This window comes from Empidonax traillii, unplaced genomic scaffold (assembly GCF_003031625.1).
Source record: "Empidonax traillii isolate 1590-97213 ecotype Southwest subspecies unplaced genomic scaffold, ASM303162v1 scaffold801:size538433, whole genome shotgun sequence".
NCBI classification, from domain to species: domain Eukaryota; kingdom Metazoa; phylum Chordata; class Aves; order Passeriformes; family Tyrannidae; genus Empidonax; species Empidonax traillii.
This window is the reverse complement of record NW_020955994.1, coordinates 429,215-450,871: the sequence shown is the minus strand read 5'-3', so window position 1 is coordinate 450,871 and position 21,657 is coordinate 429,215. Positions and strand designations below refer to the sequence as shown.

The 21,657-nt window shown below is 41.9% G+C and overlaps 1 protein-coding gene across 1 annotated transcript in view; it reads left to right on the top strand.

The window, feature by feature from the left end:
* The first annotated feature begins 8,955 nt into the window (after window positions 1-8,955).
* The window catches only part of ST8SIA6 (ST8 alpha-N-acetyl-neuraminide alpha-2,8-sialyltransferase 6), a 40,647-nt gene continuing 27,945 nt past the window's right edge, over window positions 8,956-21,657 (top strand). The window contains 4 exon segments of the mRNA XM_027901593.1: window positions 8,956-8,994; window positions 8,997-9,190; window positions 9,427-9,525; window positions 18,799-18,897. Coding sequence (XP_027757394.1) covers window positions 8,956-8,994; window positions 8,997-9,190; window positions 9,427-9,525; window positions 18,799-18,897 — 431 coding nt within the window.

Genomic DNA, 21,657 nt, shown 5'->3' with positions numbered 1-21,657 from the left:
AATGGTAAAACAGTATTTATAACTGGGCCAGTCGTTAAAGTGCAAAACACTGAGTTATAGTGCTGTGTTGCAGCTTTACGAATTATATGGTGTCTGAACAAAGAAATCAATATGTCACAACTTTGAATTACTTGGCACCTTTTAATTTCCAGAGATCATCTTGCTTCAGATCTTGACATGCATCACTGGGTCACACAGGAAACAGGCCCCCTGACAGCACTGGTTCCTGTCGTGCAGGGCTCAGGAGGCTACATGCAAATAGCCCATACAACAGATCTTTCAGATACCTGCCACTACACATTATTCATCCTTAGCTACATGCTAACATGCCACAGAAATGCAATTCAGTGCTGAAAATCTAGTTCACTGTGGTTGAGAAAGGGAGCTATTTACCTAGTGCTCCAATGTGGATTGAATTTGTGGTCTTAATCTCATTCCTGGTGAAAAAATTACTGGTTGGGTTTTTTTCCTCAAAAGTTATTTTACCATACACATTACTGAAGACTGAGTCACACAAAAAGGAAAGAAGTGGTGCAAAGGCTGAAGCAGCTTGAGACAGATCCAGGCAGAGTGGTTTGGGGCAGTTCAGGGAGGTGCTGCTGTGTCTCCTTGCTGCTCTCTACGTTACTCTCTGGTCAGCTGTGAGCAGGCTTCATTCAGTTTTTCATACCCAACAGTTATTAAAAAAAAAAAAAAAATCACATATTGCTTACTTGTTAAATTCTGTTTGCTCTTAAGCCCAGCCAAGCTGAGCCTGAGTACATCTGGGAAGCCTGAATACATTTTCTCCAGCTGCAGGTTTCAAGTGATGATTCCTTGCTTTAGAATTGACTTTTACACACACTCAGCTATTCGGTCAAATGCATACTCATGCAATATGCAAACACGGCATTAAAGGCGAAGGATTTTAAATGTTGGTATTTAAAATGCACATCTCCCCAGCACACGATAATGGTACTTTAGCATCAGCATTCCCCTCAGCTGAAAATTCCTTCTTCCTCCCTCCCCTCTGCCCTTAGGACTTGGGTTCCACGCCAGCATGCTGTCCCCCATGCTGAGCCCTGGTGCTCCTCATGCACCTCCTCACCACCCCAGAGCCTCCATCCTCCCCTGCTTCCTCCTGCTCTTCCCTTTAGTTCGTCCTCCCAGACACTGATGCATTTTTAGATTTCTTCAGGTCTAATGGTGAGGCCAAGGCTGTTCAATAAAGAAGACTCAGAAGTGGTATATGCAAACCACGTTCTTAATAAGCTTAGTCTTCTTAGATGGACTTGTTAACTATGGGGTATGTCCAAATAAGTAGTATGGGTGTTACAGCTCTTAAGGTTAAAAATTACATTGGTCAATCTGTAAGAAGAAAATGACCATATGCTACAGAAAGTCTCACCTGGGAGCTAGGTACTAAATGCCTGTTCTGAAAATAATGCTAAATATAATAGCTGTTATTGATCCCTTCTGTTCAGGTGGCACTCACTCTTTCTAGGCTACATTTGGTTTTCCCCTCTGCTAGACCTCAATTCTCTCTGCCAGGCCATCAAAAGCACTGGATATAATAAACCAAAAAGTGCTTTCTCTGGAAGCACAGTAATTGAGAGGGAGACAAAAAGATAAGTGACTATCTGAGGACCACAAGAGAGACTCTGGCTTACCCAGCACATAGATTTTGCGGGAATGGCAGTATATTTGCAGAGCCTAATGAAAGTGAGCCAGGAGTGCAATACGATCAGCAAGCCCTGTCACTGAGGCGTGGGATATCAGCATATTTACTGAAGAGGATTTCTACCTAGCACAACATGTTTAGAGGAGAGAGAGACAGAGAGACAGGGAACTGAGCCCAACTGATGATGATCTGCCACGAGAAGGAAAATGTCCTAGCTCCCTCCCTTGGCCTCTGCTTGCTGCCTTCCGCACTCCCTGGCCACAGCAGAGGCCTTCCAATGTTTCTCACTCACTTCCTATGCCAGAGAGGGGCTGTGCTGCTCCACAGCTGCCAGGGACAGCCCCAGTCCAGCTCCCCCACCACCAGCCCCCTTCCCAGCTGGCCAATGATGCTCGTGCACCAGCTGAGGTGACTCTCTCATATATTGGCATGAATCCCATCATGTATTTGCCCATTTTGGACTCTGATCTACAACTGGTATCACTCAAACATAAAATTACTTCAGAATGGAGAAAAAAGACATTTAAGGCAACTGCAGTTTACCAGAAGCCTTCCCAGATGCCTGTGTATCTTGCTGGCTCTTAAAGAACCTTGGATGTATTTCTATTTGAAGGTAAAGGCTTTCAGTTCCAGTTTATAAATGGCTCAAGACGTTATTAGACAAACCGAAATAAAGAATTGTGTAGAGTTTTTTTCCCCTTTTGCTTTCACTGAGGATCCTGAAACAGGAAGGCCACCTTGATGCTAGGAGGTGGGGTGTTTGTTTGTTGGTTTTGGTTTTTTTTTTTTTTTTTTTTGGTATGGCTTATTTTCCTACACTATTTCTGTTTCCAGGGTGTGCTGAAGGTTCGGTGACTGCCTTGCTTTTTTCCATCTCTGTGTAGATATGCCCTTTGCCCTGTGTAAACAGAGACAATTTGTGCTTACAGAGGCCTTTGCAGGTGCCCCACCGGAAGAGTGAGACTCGCTCCACTTTAACAGAAGTATTCATGTGCTAAAAGCTGCATCTGAGCTAAAGGACCTTGCTGAGCTGGCTCTCTGGCTCTCAAGCACCCTCATGATTACTTTCCTACACAGCCCCATGACTTTTGGGACATTGTTTCTCCTCCAGGTGATCCCGTTTTCTCAGTGAGGCATCCCACAGTCACGAGCCCTGTCTGTCTGTCCCCACTGTGGATCCCCGCGTCCCTAACCTGCACCCATTTGGCACCTCCCTTGCACTGAAGACTTATCGGCATTAACATCACAACGCTGCAAACAGCCTAAGAAGTACCTGATGATGAAACAAGAAAAATCTGGAATTTGCAGCCACTATGTTTCTAGGGAGTATTCAATAGTGTTTACTGCAGAAGAAACTGTGAGAATCAGTATTATGTAAGAATATTGTTAGGCTGCAATCTGGGCAGTTATATTTTTAACTCTATATAATGAGGTTAATGGCTTTTCCCCAATTTAAAGACAGTGGTCCTGTCTTTCTTCCTCCAATTCCCTCAAATCCATGAGTTCATGGCAATGAGTATCACTTCTGTTGTTTTCTTTGGTAACAATGAAGTAGTCTATTCCTATACATCAGCATATGATTCTTCCTTATTTTTTTATTTACTGTACTCTGTGAATTTCAGCAAAGGAAATGTAAGAATGCAAAAACCAAGCCAAAACCAAAAGACTCTAGCTTTTTTCATTGCACTGTGATCCCAAAAAGACAGTTTGGAGCTGAACTGTCAGACCACTCTCCTGGATCAAACTCAATAGATAGTCTTCCCTTCCCAAGATTAGGTCTTCATACAGCCATTCCTTTTTTTTCTTCCTCCAAGTAATCCTTGCTATTTGCTTACATCATGCACTTATTTTCCTAAATTGTTGCTCTGATTTTCCATAAACATAGACATTGCTGACTGACCACTGCAGCCCATCACATGTATTATAAAGGATGACTCTGAACTCCACTGTGGCCTCTGATTTCTGTCATAGTGTATTTTATACTCACACTTCAGTAAACACGTGATCTCAAATTGGATTTTTCTACAGATAAGCAGCTGGACACACTGTGCCACACTCACTGATGGAGAAATATGTTTAGCTTGACATAATTACGACAACCATCGACCATAGTGCCCAATGAGAACCCTTCCATTACGTGACATCCCTGGAGGCATATTCCCCCTTCAGCCATGCAGGCATTTTAAAAGCCTCTGGGAGCTGTGCAGTCAGTCTGCACGCTGATCTATGATGAATAAATGTTGCTCCAACAGTTTTTGTCAGTGCTAATTTACTTGCTTTGTTTGTTTGCTTGGGGTTTTAATAATAGTATTAAAAGTCTTTGCTCCTGGTGTATTTGACATTGTGCCATTGGTCCATTAGGATTTGGTTGAGTGTTGTGCATTATTTTTAATTTGCATTCACAGTGTGCACTGTAATAACTCCCTCTGAATTCTAGCAATGGATGCTGTGAATTTGTATTAACAGCAGCGCTGTTTTGTGCAACTGTAGTGAAATTCTCTGCAAAAGAATATTAACACATCATGTCTTTTAGCAAAGGAGATCAGAATTTCCAAATAACAACAGAGACTTGTCTTAGCAAATTGTTCCTGGGCTAATTGTAATGGAAGGATTTCAGCTTGGAGGGAAATCATTGACACAAGTGACTGTCGATGCCAAAAGTTTACATGGTTTCAAAAAGCAATTAGACACAATTATGGAAGAAAAATCCATGAAAGGCAACTAAACACACAGCTAGCTCTGGTTCAGAAATTCCCCAAGCCATTGATTGCTGGAAGCTGAGAAAGAGTCCTAGGGATGGATCACTGCACAGTTCTTCCCTAGGACTCTGCTACTGGGCACTGCCTGAAGAACACGCTGTTCCAGTCTGACCCAAAATGGCCTTTATCATGGTGTCATATTAAGATGTCTCAAGGCTAAGAGCCTTTAGGAAGAAAGGAGAATGGTGAAAAAAAATAATCTCCCTTCAGGTTAACAACTTGAAAGTTTTGGAGTTTCTGCATTAAAATCCTGCTTTGTATCTAATTGTAATTCAGATCCTCTTGTCCCCAGAAGCTTCCTTTGGAAAAGCATACACACCAGGCTGCACCACTGTCACAGGCACATTAGTGCCTGCATTGCCCTCAGTTGAGTGAAGGTTTGCACAGTGGCTGGCAGTAGAGCACTCATTTTCAGTAGTTACTGGCCTAGACTTTGCTTGTGCTACAAGATGCATTTTTGGCAATGAGTGTTTATCTGCCATGGGGCTGGATCACAACTCCTAAAGAGGAGAAGCTGGTTTCTCAGTCAAACTGAATAAAGAAATCTGGTGAAGCACACACAATACATTACTCTGACAAATAAAAAACCGTAGTTTACAACAGTGACAAATTTGTTAATTTTGTGCAGAAGAGGCAAGTCCTACTGTTGGTTAGAGCATGGTGCTATTAACACCAAGGTCATGGGTTTGATCCCCTCATGGGCCATTCACTTAAGAGCTAGACTTGATGATCCTTGTGGTTCCCTTCTAACGCACAATATTCTGTGTTTCTGTAAGTATGACATCTTAAGAGACTCTGAGAAACTTGAAGATTTCTCCACATGCCCTGATTTTTTTTTCACCCTGACCTTCTCTGGAGGGTGAACAGTGCCTGACTGGATGAGTCATCACTGGCACACTTGACAAACATCTCAAACCCAGGGTACAAATAGCTGCTTTTAAAGACCTAATACTTCAGCTACTCTCATGTAGATCTTAACGGACTGTTTGGTAGCTGAATTTAGTTATTAAATTATTATTTTAATAAAGCCTAATTTGTAAGTTATGGGCCACAAAATCCAGTCCTTGAAAAATAGTGGAAAACATTAGGGCAAGAAAAAAAGCTAGCAGCAACAGCCACACAAGGTAGTTATTGGGTTTGGACTTGACTTCTTGTTTTTGTTTTTCTTTTAATGTGATATAGGAATGCACTGCTTTTTTTTCCATTCTTCTTTTGTGAAATTACTGGGACAATTTGATGTCCTGGAGTTTGGCAGACGGCACCTCAGTTTTTGCTGCTTATCATTATGTAAAACCATGTTGCCCAAAACTGTGGGTGGAAATAAATGAAGAAGTTGTGAAACGCAATGAACCAATGACTTTCTCCCAGTTTGAAACATATGTTTCGGTTTTGTGAGTTTGTTGGAAAATTTTTTGCTAAAAGCGCTCACATTAGTGACTACACTAAAAATACCAAAATAGTCGTCTCACACCAACACCTCGCTCTGGGGTCTCTCATGCTTTGGCACAATGTGGGACTCCAGCTTCACTGAATATCTTTAGTTTCTTTCTCTTCCTAATTGTAACAGTCATCTCTCCTCCTATTTGCAGTAACTAACATCCCTATGACAGCCATTGCTTAGATGAGAAGGCAGCACTAGGAAAGCATTTAATGAACATTAATTGCTTCTTAATATGATTTAGCTGCTGGAAATAAGAAGGCTAAACTAGCTCCATGTGACCGGCAGCCCTACAGGCACCTCCACCAGACTCCTTTCGAGATGCAATCCTGCCAACCTGGGGGGGGCAGCAAGCTTTTCATGGATGATACCTAAAGCTGCATTTTGCTTTTCCAAATTAGCAGTTAAGCAGGGCTGTAGGAACTCAGCAACAAAGTCATGATGATACCACCTGGCTGATTAGTGATCTCTTCCTTCTGTGCAAGTCAGCAATTATCAATTCCCGCTGACTTCAGAAGCTAATGGAAATCAAAGGATGGGGGATGCTAAGATGCAGCAGCATCTAGCCACGAGGAGGAGGACAAGATGGCACACAGACTCTGCACACACTGTTATGTTTCTGTCTTTTTCTGTGTGGCATCTTTGGCACCTGTGCCTTGATCATTTTGACCCTCAACATTACATTACCTGACACCATCACTTCTGACAGGACAACACCATGTAAGAGAAACTTGGTCTTTTGAATCCAGCATTCCTGAATTTGAATCCTGATTTACCACGGATTCTCATCTCTCCCTTTAGCAGAGTCACTTAACCTCTCTACTAAGTTGCTCTGCCAGGAAATTAAGGCTGGTAAAACTTAAAGATATTGTGATGATCAATCAATACATGTTTGTAAAGTTGTTGGTAAACAACAAGCACCAAGTGCCAAGTCTAATTTAAACAGATATGATTTATAATCTTCCCATTTTCTTTGCAAGAACTTTATATGACACAAAGATTAACCTTCTGATCTTGGGAAAAAAAATCCTTACGGGTATTATAGACTAGTGTTGGCAGCAGACCTCTAACTTGAAATACGATGTCCTCACTGACATCACTAAATAACCCATGGATTAGCTGACAGTGATACTTCAGGACTCATGGGAAAACTGTGTTGCAGAGGGAAATAACAGTGACAGAAAAAAACCAAATTGTTTTCGGGACTGTAATTCTTAAATCTTCTTTCATTCAGAGCTAAAACTGAATACAACTAGACTGTCTAAAATGAAAGATTTATTGTTTTACACAGAGTATTAAATGGATATTATGAAATAGTTGATGCTATCCATTAACATAAGCAGGAGCCTTCAAGTTTTACAGAGGTAATGGTGGGATTGAAATTTCTAGTATCTGCTGATCAGTGAACATATGGGTACGTTGAAAAGCTTGACTGTTGGCCCCTACATGATCATATACAATGCCACCTGGTTTTACAGGATAAGCCTGAAGCAAGCTTTTGGGAAGTGGTGATGAACATCTTCATGTTCAAGACATTTATGATTCACAACAATCACAAACTTCTTCAGGAGTTCAGAAGTCTTTACAATGGCTTTGTTTATCTATTACAACTAAGCATCTCAAAGCCAAGAAGACAACTGAGCTGTGCTCTCAGGGGGACTGTGCACTGAGCCATCCAGATGCCTGCTACCCTGGGACACCAGCCAACAGCTTCTAGCTGCCTCCCACCAGCACCCACAGCACTGCTTACCAGCAAGCTAATGAATGCCCCCCCAAAATCATCAAATATTTCCCTGCATACCCCATCACAGCTGGTGCTGTGCTCTTCCTCTGATGCATCGTAGGCATGCTCCTTCTGTCATATCTAACCACTCACAATATCAAGTCCTTGTTACTTTATTATTAATATAGCTGCAGCAATGATCTTACTTTGAGGCTTTCCAGCCATTGGTTGAGAACAGAAGAGCAGCAGTTCCAAGGCTTAAGGGAATGCTCACAAATACAGAAAACATGAAGGACAGGGAAAAATCTGTGAAATCAAGGTGTCAGTTGGCTCATGACTGAAAGGCTGCTGTCATAGCATCTCTACTACTCACTCTTTTAATAAAGGGGGCCTAATTAATGGCACCTTGTCACCTTACTAGGTTTCTCATACCAAAGGCTGGCTCTGAAAGCAACATTGATTGCACCATGAGGTAGAGATACAAGCTTACTACAAAAACATTTCTTTATCAAAACCTCTACAAATCATAGACTAGTACAACATCTTGGGTTGGAAGGGACCTTAGAGATCATCTAGTTTCAAATCCCTTGCATATGCAGAACACCTTCCTCACAGCCCTATCCAATCTGGACTTGAACACTTCTGGGGATGGGGAATCCAGAGCTTCTCTGGGCAACCTGTTCCAGTGCTTCACCACCCTCATAGTAATGAATGTCTTCCTAAAATCCAATCTAACTCTGCCCCTTTTTGTTTCAAGTCGTTCCCCTTTGTCCTATCACTACAGGCCCTTGCGAAGAAACCCCTCTCCAGCTTTCTTGTAGACCCCCTTCAGATACCAGAAGGCTGCAATGAGGTCTTCCCAGAGCCTTCTCTTCTGCAGGCTGAACAACCCCAACTCTCTCAGTCTGTCTCCATTTCAGAAGTGCTCCAGCCCTCCTCCAGTCACCTTCATGGCCTCCTTCGGACTTGCTCCAACAGGTCCGCATCCTTCTTACGCTGGAAACCCTAGAGTTCCCCAGGTGGGGTCACTTTTATACAGCGCCCGACACGTTGCCTATTCTTAATTAAGAGCTATTGTAGTAGCAGTGCCTTCACCGCTACGCCCACGGGGCAGGATTAGCCACCCTCACCGCGTAAGCCCCGCACGCTGCTCCTGCCGCCGTCCGGCTCGGCGCCCCCTTCCCTTGTTAAAGTTCGGGCAGCTTTAGCTCCCTCGCACTGCTGGGCGGGCGCCCCTCCGCCTTCGCTACCGAGAACCGCCGTGAGCGCCGCTCCAAAGGCCGCCCCAGTCCTGCCCTCACACCGGGTGTCTCCCTGAGCCCGGGCAAGGCCGGGCCCCGAGCGGCGGCCGCGGTGTGAAGCGCAGGGGGGGCCGATGGCGGCGGCGCAGGGCTGCGGGAGAGGGGCGGAGCGCAGAGACCCTGTGGCTGCCATGGCCTCCTCCCCCTCCCCGCAGCCTCCCTTAAATACTATGGAGCGGCCGTAGCTGCGGCGGGTGCTGCTGCTGAGCGCATCATGCGGGCTGTCATCGCCTTGGCCGCGGGGCTGGGCAGCCTGCTTCTGGGCGGCTGCCTCTTGCGCCTGGGCGGCCAGCAGCCCCTCCGCGCCAGGTAGGGCGGCCGGGGGGCCTCGCCCGCTCTCCGGGGCTGGCCGGGGAGGGCGGAGGGAGCGGGACGAGCCCCGCGGGGCGCGGCGGAGCCCGGCGCGGTGCCCGGGGCGCGGGCGGTGCTGGGCTCGGGGTTTCGCGGGGAGCGGGCGGGTCGCGGGGAGGAGAGCGGCGCCGGTCGCGCCGGGTGATGTTCCATAGCCCGTTCTGACAACTTTGTTTTCCCGTCTCGCTTGCCAGGGGCTGGCAGGAGGAGCAGGCAGGAGTAGCTGCTGTCACGCCGAAAGTGGTGCGAGCCCTCAGGTCCCCCCTGACGCCCCCTCCTCAGACCGAGAACAGGTACGGGCTGCCCGCCCGCAGGTGGGTCCACGAGGACGGGTCTGCAGAAGCAGAAACTCACCTTCGCTCCAGTTCGTTCTTCCTTTTGGTTTGGCAGCTTAATCAGAGCGTTAGAGGTTATTAGAGAAAATGAGTCTGTTTTAACTGTAATGAATTATTTGCTCTTGGGCTCTCTTAATGACGGGTATCACTCTGACGTTGGGTTTGAGCCCAATAAAATGTTGCCCAGGGCAGTTTTGTTAATGTACAATGCAAAAGGTTCTTGCTGAATGGCATGTACTAGGTATCTTTTATTCTTCTTTCCAGGAAGGTGGAGCTGGGGCTGGGTAATACTGTTACTGGTTTTGTAATGTGTAGTTAGTTATAAATACAGATTTCTCGTTTAAAATCCATAGAGTGAAGGTGAGACATATGAAGCCTTTTTAATGTGGTGTGGCATCTTACATCGTGGGAGCCCTTTCGCTTGATCTTGAGTCTTGATCTTTACATCAGTGTAGATCTTTGCTTTACAGCCTGTTATATCTAATAGGCTGTAAGTCTAATAGGATGATAGCTGGTAAAATTAGCTGTGAAACAATCGCGTCTTACATGCAGGCAACTGTTGTTTTTGAGCTCTTGAGTCTTTACACACTGTAGGAAAACTAATAGTGCAGAAGAGGGTGGTGTAATCCACACATGAAATAATAAGACATATGAAGTAGTTTGCAATAATTTTTTGCTATTCTCTTTTACTTTATATGGCCTTTTTAACATTACATTTGAATGACTACTATATGTTAATATATATTATGATCAAAAACACTCAATAAAAACTAGAAAGAACTTAAGAATTGCATCTTTCATGGTAACTGTGATGTCCTGGTTGTACTAAAGTCAATGATGACAGTGCAGTTAACCTTACTGAGGCCATCATATCACCTAGTTTACCCAAATTTGAGTGCTTTCCCTAAGTGAACGCAAGTGATGTTAGTAACCATTGCAGTGTGCCCTAACAGTACATTTCTTACACATTTCCAGTGAGAGAGAGACCCTTTTGCTCCCTGCCTCAAAATGAGAGCTTTCACAAGCTGTAAGTTTATAGCATATTTCAAAATTAGAGTGAAACAAAAGGAAGAGGAACATTTGGAAAATTCTGTCTGCTGTTATGTGCTTCTAGCCTGTTTCTCTTTCCTGTGCTCATTTTTCCTGTTCCTTTTTTCTCTTCTTTTCCACTCTTTATAGTGTATTGGTTTTGCAGTATGTACTCAGTTCTTTCTTTTTTTAACTGTCACCCCATTCTTCTCTCCACTCTGGTTTGGGTTATGTCTGTGGTTTTCCCCTCGCCTGTCTTCTCACACTCATCCTTGCTAGTTTCTGAGCTACGTCTCTTTCCACTCAGCTCTGTGAGCTAAACCATGGAGTCAAATTGACTAGAAATGCTGGCAGAGAGCACTTCAGAGAACAGTCTAGCTAATTCCCATCTGCTGTTAGTACACTCACAACTGGAGCAAAGAAAGTGGAAGCAACACATACCAAAGAGAGCTGAAAATCCGTGACATGATTTTAACCTCTGTAAAAAGGCGAGTGAGCTTGAGATTTTTAAATACGTGTTTTTCCTTATTCTACTTGGAGGATTTTAGCACCAATTTAGATCTATTTTTGATCAAGCTGAAATTGTATTTCTTATGACTAAGTGACTGCAAAAGTTTGACAAGTAAATAGTTCATCAGAAGATATTACATTTTACTCCAGCTCCTATAACTGTAGTGTCTTTGGAGGAATGGCTTGCCAGCTAAATCCAAGAGTGGATGTGCTTTCTTACCTGTGACTATGCTCAGTAAGCTGGCCTGACAAGAGTTTGTGGTGCATCTTTGGCATATGAGGAAGGACAGAGAGCTTTTGGACTGACCAGGAACTGTTACTTAATCCAGGGAGCAGCTAGACTGGGCAGGGAGCCATATTGGAGAGGTTTGATCTAGCCAGGCAGCAGCTGGACTGGGCCTGGCTAAAGGCCATACTGGAGAGGTTTGATCCAGAGAGCATCTGGACTCATTCAGGAGATTCAGACGAGTCCCTCAGTGATGGAAATGAATGGTTTGGACAATAGAAATTAGATTCCAGTTTGCAGTGGGATTTTGCTGTAGTATCCGTGAGTGCATCAAAAGGACAGTAGAGTTCCTTGTTGAAATAGGTTGTACAAGGGTTAGTGAACTTTTGAATTGCATGAGGCTATGTTAGTATATTGATGCATAAAACTAAGAACAATCTATTCGTGCAGACTTCCCAAAGTATAGTTCTCTTAAGCTACCCTGATCATTTGAATGACACAGCTGTATTATTGATAGCAATGTCCTTTTCTGCATAAGAGTAAGAGGATGTGCATGGATGTTTCTAGGAAAGAAAAAAGAAAAAAATCAAGCCTGGTTGTTATCCTTCTTGATCTCTCACTATAAGTAATCTACACAATCTTGACAGTCACCAGCTAATCTTCTTATCATGATTTACTTTGCTGTTGGAGGCATATTTGTAACCAGACATCTTCTGAAGAATCTCTAAGGTCCTATTATTCTGTTGCCTCACAGTACTGGAAGCTAATCTGTTCTTTTACTTTGAGTAATTCTTTTAAAAGGATAAAACTGAGAGATGAAAGGATGAAAAGCAAGGAATTGGATCAGACTGTCATAGATATTTAGGCAGCTATTATGCGCAGCAGTGTTTAATTAGGTGGTGACCAGGCACCTAAAGTTCTCTGAAGATCTGCGTCTTAGTAAATAACCTTGAAGATCCTCTTACAGGACACTCCTTACCACTTTTTCTTGTTAAGTGTTAGATAACCTGAGCAATGTGACTGCCCCTAGACTGTGATGTCCAGTTTTTGCTTGGGTTTATTTCCCAGCCTGTTAGTAGGGTTTTGTTACTGAAAAGAGGCCATTGTTAGTAAGATTTGTCTAATAGTCCCCAGATTTATTCATGAAATCAGCATCATTTACATTGCAATACTATGGTTTTCTGGCAAAATCTCATGTCTCTGCTTAGTACCACCCTCTCAATTTTTAAGCTGTAACTGCAAGTACAGCTTAAACTTTTTTTTAAGCCAACAGTACAACCAAAAGAAGTAGTCTTGCTGTTTTCCCACCTTTAGACACTTGGTCTTCCCTTCCACCCTCCTTCCCTCCTCAACTGTGTCTGTGCTAGCATATTTGTTTGTGTAGTCACAGCATTAATAGCAAATCAGAAAACTCAGTTCTGCTAGTGCTTATCAGGGGAGGGTGACAATAATAAGAGGAGATAGGTAGTCTTTTCTTTGTTATTAGGCCCAGGGTGTGCTATATTAAGCGTAGGCAGAAATTCTAGCTCCTTTTGTACTGCTGAGAACATATAGCAGATAAATAATACTGGCTCCTGCAAGGGAAGTGAAAATAATTTTCTCTAGCACTATTTATATATCCTTTACGTACAAGTAACAGAAGGCAGCAGTACCCTGAAGAACTGGCCACCTTTACTCTCTTATTCTGTTGTGTTGCCAGTTGCATTCACTTACTATTTCTGTAGCTTACTCTGTTTTTGCACGTCCGAGGCAAGCACAAGATTGTTGGGGTAATTGAACAGTGGGAGGAAGTGATTGAGAAGCTGTGAGTAAACAAGTTAGTATTAATACAGTGTTCGCTAGTGTTGATTTCTCCAGTTCCTCTCTTACCAGCAGATCTTTATGAAGGCCTAGAAAATAAAACAGCTATACTTAATTAACTATGCTAGAGAGACCTGTACATTCTGTCTCCTGTCAAAATATTGCATTTGGGCACTCAAATGGGAAAGAAGAGACAGGCTAATACCATCGTTATGAACAGTAGCCTAGTGTATTGCACAAATAATTCGCTACAGTTTAGATTAGTCAGCAGTGGTGTCCACTTCGCTAATTTTACTGCTTTCTTAGTATTTTGTCCCTTCTTTCCTAAGTGATGCATGCAGACCTATTCTAAGGGCACATTTTAAACACGTCTCATGTATTAGTTTTGTCTAAATGAATAGGTGTTCAGCTGAAAGCTGCTGCCAGGACATATTTGTGTTCTGACAGTGGTGAAAGGTTTCCCAGACTTTCTGTTTACTTGGTCCAAGTGAAACTGCTCTGTCATTCTGTCAGTTGTCTGCTATTGTGACATGATTTTAGTGTAAGTACCTTTTTCTTTTCACTTTACCCACCATGAGGCTCTGAATGTTGCTTGTCATGTTACCTGCCAAGCAGTTTATGGATTTTATAAATAAAAAGTATCTGATATTATGTGTAACTCTGGTGAATGCACTGGAGGGTCTTTCAAATAATCTAAAAATGCAACTTGTCCTAAAGACCTCAGTTAGCATTTCTTGGATAAGCAAAACCTCCATGGGAACTGGAACGAGGATAGTAGGATCAGTCTCTTTCACAGTTACTGTGATTAATGTCTCAAGACAAATTCTTACTCCCATGGTTTGATAAAGCCATTTTTATAGTCCATTTCACCAGGAATTTAAATTGTGTATTGCCTTATTAATCAAGGTGTTGTGAATTTTAAAAACATCACTATATTCTTATCATCTGATTAATCTGAAATAGTGTCAAAGACAGAACACTTAAAAACACCCTTCCTAAGGAAGTATGGATTACTTTTTTTTAATAGTATTCAACTAATAGATGATGCAATTCAAATATAAATTAGTCTCTTCAAGGGAGAAATTAAGACAGAAGGTATTCACAATCTGGACAGTGTTATTCAGTGCCCCTTTGGTAGAAAGATATGAATGTGCAGTTTTGCATGCACAAGTTATCCTTTTTAGCTGGAGATGCTCATTGGGAACATGTTCAGAGTTCCCGTGCTGCTTCAGAAGCACAAGAGCTGGAAGCTATAAGAAAGAAAGAGCAACAAGTAGATCTGCTGGGAGTGGAGTGAATAAAGCCAATGAGTGGGATTATCCCTTACTTTCAGTGTAGACTTATTAGGGAGGTGAAATTCTTGTTGCTTTCACTACTGCCAGACAGTCCAGTTATGAGCTCTCGAAAATCTCATCCCACATTCTTTCAGTTGTTTCCAGCTGATTTTGTGGGAATTCTAGAGGAGTGGTCTTGCAGTCTTGGGCGTATCTTTGTTATGGTACAATATACAACACTATATTTCCTTTTTCCGTCTGCCTTTTTTTTTTTTTTCCTTTGCCTACCATTCATCTATCTTATGCCCATCCCTTTTCTTACTCTGATAACTGTTTGGGATTGATTTTGGTTTTGTTTTTAAAGGGCTTCCTTTTTCTTTCCCTCCCTGCTTCCCCAGAACTCCATGTTAGCCTACGTACTCTCCAGTAATTCCCTGCACTAAGGCTCTGTATGTCTCAGGACTGAATGCTACAGGAGCAGCAAAAGGGACCATGGGCTTTCCAAATAGTTTCTCTGCTTCTTATTCTAAAGGTGTGATCCTTGTCTTAAAAGCAGTCTAAAGATCTGCTGTTTTCCTGAGAACAAAATATAGAATCAAAACATGCTGATAAATATGGCACATGATCTTAATCTACTGTGGATTTATTAAAGTACAGATGGTGTACTTTCTGAGTTCCTAGAATTACCATAGGAAGTATGTGGTCCTCAAGCTGTTTGTATATGATTAAAAAAACCCTCTGTTTTTCAGATTTTGGCCAATGAGGTTGGCTTTGAGAACATCTAAACCCTAAGGGAAACGCAGCTGAAATTTCCCTGTATTGTCAGTTTTATAAGCTCTAGCCAACAGAATATAACAAGGTTTCTACTTCAAGTTCTCATTTAGCTTAATAGTTTGCAAAATTAGTTGAATGTAGGCTGTTATGTGCATTATTAGACATATCATCTAATTTCATTGCAGAAGTTTTAACGCAGTTCTAAGTATTGAACAAAGACTGTCGTCCACTAAGTCAGGTAAATTCATTTAGTGATAAATGTTGCCTAGCATAATTGTCCTAAGTGATCAGAAATTTAATCTGAGTGTGATGTCTGCACAACTCTGCCATGAATAATGCAGTGGAAGTCTGGACTGCCCCTTGCACACCCCTTTTTGTCTGAATGCAAAAAGATTTTGCTTGTGAAGCAGAGGCCACTCTGACAAGGAAACAGAAATTTAGAAATATAACTTTTAATAGAATGAGTCATTGTTTTGCATTGCCTTGCACATAAAATGTCTTATTTTCATACCTTTTTCGCTATATGAAAAGCATTTAGTAATTTTTTTTGTGGAAAAAGCCACAGAAGAAGCATTTCGGTGATCTACAATGTGTCTGCATTATATGAATAAACAATTTTGATTAAAGTGTCTGTCTGGTTTTCCCTACAGTTGTATTATTTTTAACCAAGCTTTACATACATCATGGAAAAGGAAGGAAAGATTCCTTGTTCCTTTTTTCTCCCCTTGATGGTTGTAAAAGTGATAGTGAGGATTTAATGACATCAAGGATTTATTTGGCTTATTTTTTTCTCTGAGTTCTTCCTTTTAAAATTTTTCAAGTCTTGAAAATGTGTGCATAAAAAACAATTACTTATTAAAAAAATGAGGCAACTTGCTTGTTTTGATCTTGCATGTTTTAAAAGACTAAATGTCTGTTGAGCAAGCTTGTATTTGGGAGAAGATTTATTCATAGCTCCACAGATCTCAGGACATAAGTTATTAGGAAGCTACAAGAGCATGGTAACGATTCTCTGCACCCAGTTGAAACCCACTCCTGAAAGAATGTTGGTTCTCACCGATGCCTGCAAGTGCATCTCTCAGGAGCTGATCAGATCTAACAGCCTGCTCTGACTTGGTCATCCTGGCAGGCTTCGTGTGTTACAGAAGGTCTCCTCTGACCAGCTGTGGCTTAGGGGGGCTGGGGCCACTTCTCAAATCGACATCCAACATTTTAGGTTTTAGCTATAATGAAAGACTTATTTGCAGCACTAACATGCACTTGGCTTATATCAATAGTTCTTTTTATTTATTTGTTTATTTTTTAAGATGCTGCTAAACTTTGCCTGTAGCCATTTCTCTTCCTTCGAGCTGCAACTGCAGAGTAATCATTTGAGGTTACTGAGTTAAAGAAGTAAGTGAGGAATGATTTAGTGCTAACTAAATTTGTTTGGGAACTGGAAATGGCCTACCAGGTTCTTCAGGGCCTAGCAGAACCATTCAGACCAAGCTGCAATAAACCTGTCTGCATAAATGACATAGGCAGAATATTTGCTGGCACTTACTGTGTGAAATCTGCTGAGTTGTTAGCTTTGAACTGTGTTCTCTGAGAGCCTTCTGCCATTTGTATGTCACTCCTTGAGAAGGAATTAAATGAGGAACTGTATGCAAAGACAGCCAAGGAGCTCTCAGTAGGCAGTGTGAGCTGTTACTATAAAGTCACTGCAGAACTGAAGGGACAGAGGTGTATGTTATGTTGTCTTACCATTGCCCTCAGCAAGGGGTGTGCAGACTGGATACTTCCTCAGGGGCACTAAGTGTATACTTGGAAGAAGTTCTTGGTGGTGGAAAGAAAGGAAGAGAGCTGATGTCTCTCCTCTGCAGCCTACATCCCATGTGAATTGCTCCTATGAAGTGACTGATTCACTAGAACATTCATGTGGAGTGGAAAGAGGAGGAAAGATGGTTCATCCTTTTCCTCCCATCAGCTATGAACATGACAGTTCAGCAGCAAAATAAACAAGCATATATTCTTCAGTCATTCTTCTCATTTGAAGTGTTTAAAAAGACAAGGCTCAGAGGGGACCCTATTGATACCTGAAGGGAGGGTGCAAAGAGGATGGATCCAATTTCTTCTTAGAGGTGCTCAGTGACAGAACAGAGGCAGTGGGCACCAACTGAAACACAGGAGGTTCCCTCTGAACATCAGGAAACACTTTTTCACTGTGAGTGACTGAGCACTGGCACAGGCTGCCCAAGGAGGTTGTGAAGTCTCCATACTCGGAGATATCCCAAAGCCATCTGGACATAGTCCTGAGCCACTCTCTCTAGGTGGCCCTGCCTAAGCAGGAAGATAGGACTAGTGACATCCAGAGGTGCCTTGCAACCTCAGCCGCTCTGTGGTTTTGTGGCTTGAAGTGGCATCTTTCCCAAGTAAGGTCTTCAAAATCAGCTTGTCAGAAATCTTGTTACTAAGTGGTTTCTGAGTTGTAACAGATGAAGGCAATGGAGTTTTGGTCCATTTCACTAAAAGCAGTGATGGTTCAGAAGCAGAGCGCATTGTGTACAAAGCAGGAAGACCCTTTCTCTTTGTGTGTGAGTGCCTCTGGGCAGAGATGTCTCAGTTCTCTGTTTCTCAGAACAGCATGAGTTCTCTTCTCTGCTGCAGCTCACACCCCGAAGGGAATGACATAGCATCTCTGTCTTCTGTGTTACTACTTCTGTTTTGGACAAACCGGTTGCAATGTCCAGGTGCTCTGTAAATAGTGAATCAGTGGAAAGAGCCAAAAAGGACAGGGGGTGGCAGGGAGGAAGATGGTGAGGGGCAAGCAGAATAAAAACACCAGAGGAAAAATCTTCATGATAAATGGCAGTCCGCACAGCAGAAGGCTGATGGCAGAAGAGGGTGGTTGTATGAGATGGAACATAGATAAGGGGTGAACTGAGGTGAATGCAATAAAACTTGGTATCTCAGTCATTTAGTAATTTACATCTCAGTCTTCTGCCAGGGCTGCCAGAGCATGAGGACCACACAGGAGTTTGGTGAAAATAAGACAGGAACTAAAGATCACTATCTGACGCTTGCCTTAGGTCGTTTTACAAATATTTACCCTCTCTGTGTAAATAAAGAATAAACAAGGCAGGAAGTATTACACTCAAGTCAGTAAGTTAAGGTCCAAGCACAAAGATCCACTTCACCTGTGGTGTTTTCTGTACGTATTATATTGGCTCTGAACATTGCATTTTGTCAACAACTTTAGGAAATCACATCTGCTAAATATTTTACTAGTGAATATTTTAAATATCTTCAAAACATAATGTTCAAGATGCTTCCCATTTAATTTATTTTTTAAAAAATTACATTTGCTGATTACAGTGTAAAACACAAAATATAATTCCTACTATGAAATAGGGTTCTTTCAAAGAATTGGATGTTTTATAGTTCCTAGCAGCAAACTCCCTGTTTATAACAAGAACTTCACAAAAGCAGTCAATAAGATTTGTTTGGTAATGTTTTCAGCTAAATCAACAGTTATTAATCTTGTTGTCATAGCAAAGTAAATGTGACAGCATTGTTAGAATATGTTCTCTCTTTTAAAGTTTGTTGCTTTATCTCCTACTCCCCTCCCCTTTTTAACAGAACAACTGCTAATAAAAATGGAATTTACCAGTTTGAACAGGCTTCAAAATGTAAGGCAATTCAGGACAACATTTTGTCATCATCTATCAAGAAGAAAAGGTAGGTGTTTTCTGTGCTTTCTGCTTTGTTTGTTTTAAATAGAAGGGTAAGACATTGTCCTTTTTACATAATTACTCATATATTCATGTGAAGCTATACAACAGGAAACTGAAATTGTTCAAACAATATTTTCTGAATTTTTTCTTATACATGGATAAGATTTATTCAAGATTGAATTTATTTTTTTTTTACTTTAACAACATAAGTCAACAAAATTTCTTCTTGTCAGTTAGCAACATTATATTCCAAGTTGTTCCAAAAAGATGGAGTAGAATCTGTGAGGTTACTTTGGAAGGTGACGCTCTAGAGAGTGACAAGAATTTTAGCAGGGCTGATACCAAAGTTGAGGGGTTTCCATGTCAGAAAAAGACAGAACAGCAAGTTGAAACTCAAAAAATTTTTCTGCCCTCTCTTCATTTTTCATTTAAAGATCTTTCACCTGTTTCTGTCACCATACTTCCAGCAACCTCTCTTACTATTATTATTTCTCTATTTATTTCTCCTTTCCATCTCACTTCCATTCTCTTTAATGTCTTGTCCCATGAATATTCCACCTCATTAGCAACACTATCATTAACGTTTTTGCTCTTGAAAGTTGGAACACCACTATGTTACTGGTGCACTGCTAGTGAGAACTGAAACACAGACTGGAAAACAGAGGTCAAAGAATGCTGAAAACTTGAGTGTGTAACAGCAAGATAAGGATGACCATTCACTGTATTGCCTTCAAAATGCACTTAGCAATATATAAATGCTGTTGTTTATCCCACACATTACAAAGTTGTACAGGCTGCTGAGCTCTTCATACTGAGAGCATTTTGGAGCTGAGATTATAGGAGAAACTTTACAAAGTGCAAGATGTTTATTCTGTGGCTAAAGAGAAAGGGATCACACCTTTTAATGAGGCAAAAGAGGAATGGGGCAGGTAGGGAGAGAAACGGATGCTTGGAGTGAAGGAGCAATGGATTGCTTTTTGCCACGAGTATTGTAGCTATTGCCCTTCACTGAGAGGAGCTGCAGGGATCTTTGTTGCTTTTTCAAGGTGTGACCCACAGACATGGTATATAAATGCATTGTATTGCAGTTCTAGACTTTCAGGGACGTTCTGGACACTCTTGCCTCTTAAGTTGGCAGAAAGGGAAAAAATTACTACTTTAGAGCTTGTCAAATGATTTGAGAGTAAAAAATGCTATGTAAGTGGGAAGTTATTATTATAGCAGGTATGTGCTGGTGGTGATAAAAAGCCTGAAATACTGAGTTTGGCTGGCAGTTTTCCATTTTTATTCTAGAGCAAGCCCTGTGCACACTCTCCCGAGGGTTTTTAAAACTGATAGTTTTTTTAGTAGTAGTAAAGTGTCCAAAGGCAAAATGGATCCTCCCGTTCTCTTGCATATCCTGCTATTGTATTTCTTACTTGTTTTTTTTTCTTAAAGATAACCTGCTAAATAGGAATATATCCTTTTTTCACTTTTGCCACTCAGTCTTCCTTCTAATTAAAATAGTTTTTTAACAAGTTTAGTTTTAGCAAGTGAGGCTGCATCTGTCTCTCTCTTCTGACATTTTACCTGTTGTCTCCATACTATCCCAACACTTCTGCCCCTGCTGTTGTCCTACAGATATCTGCCAAAAATCAGAAGGTACTTGTATTTTGTCATAATGTATTTTGTAATATTTTGACTCTGCATAATAATTCCACCTTAGCCATTGCAGTTAATGTAGAAGGTCACTGTGTGCCTGACAAATACTGAAGGCAACAAAAAAAAGCGCCTTCCAGATGTTATTTGTCAGTAAGCTCATACAGTATGAGTTTCTATGACAGCAAGTTATTATAACGGTTGTGGTGCAGGTGGCAAACAAAAACAGGACAAAACATGTTTCATTCACTATTCTCAGCACTGTAATAATTGTCTTGTCCAAGTATTTTTATAGTTCAATTTACCTGAGCCTTTTTATTTTAATAATAAAACCCCTTTGGCATCAGTGAATATGTGCTGTAGGCTTCTGGGTGCCAGAGGAAATATATGTATTGTCCCAGCTCTTTAAAACGGATCACTGGAGAAGACGACTGTCTGGGTTAGAACAGAGCCGTGAAATGATTCCCTGATGACCTTCTGGTCTGATTCCATTGGAGGAGTGAGTCCCCAAGGCTCCTTTAAAGCAGGAAATTTTAAAATCGGCTTTCTGAGAAGAAAACAAAGCTTTCTGGGCTGTAAACTGAGCTGCAGCAAATCTCAGAGCTTCAGTTTGGGTCTTAAAAAAATTATCTATAGGAATATTGCCTGTATTCAAGTAGAGTTCATTTCATGGAAGCTTCATATTGATGTGAGCAGATGCCTTGCAGAACTGCCACAGTTGGGAGCTTCTGTCCCCCAGGACAGCGTGCTGGGATGTCTCTGCTCCCTGCAGCACTGTGCCAGCTGGCAAGGATGAGTTGTGACAGTCTGGAGTGCCTTTGTAAGTCACAAGAAGAGCTAAACTGGATGCACAGGGCAAGCAGAGGTGGCGTTCTGACTTGTAAAGACCTGAAAGTGGTGCTTTTCTGGATGAGCTGGTTAACTCCTCCTAAAGCAGGAGTCATTCCATCCAGCAGACAGCAGTGGAAAACCTGCAGTGTTCTTGCCTTTGTAATTAGTGTTCTTACCCTGTGTGCACCTTCTGTTATGCGTGTAAGAAGGTCCTTAGTTTCTGACAGTGAGTGCCTGTGTTTCCCATGAGCCCTCAGAACCAGCATTATGGGTGGCACTTTCATTTTTCTCCTTA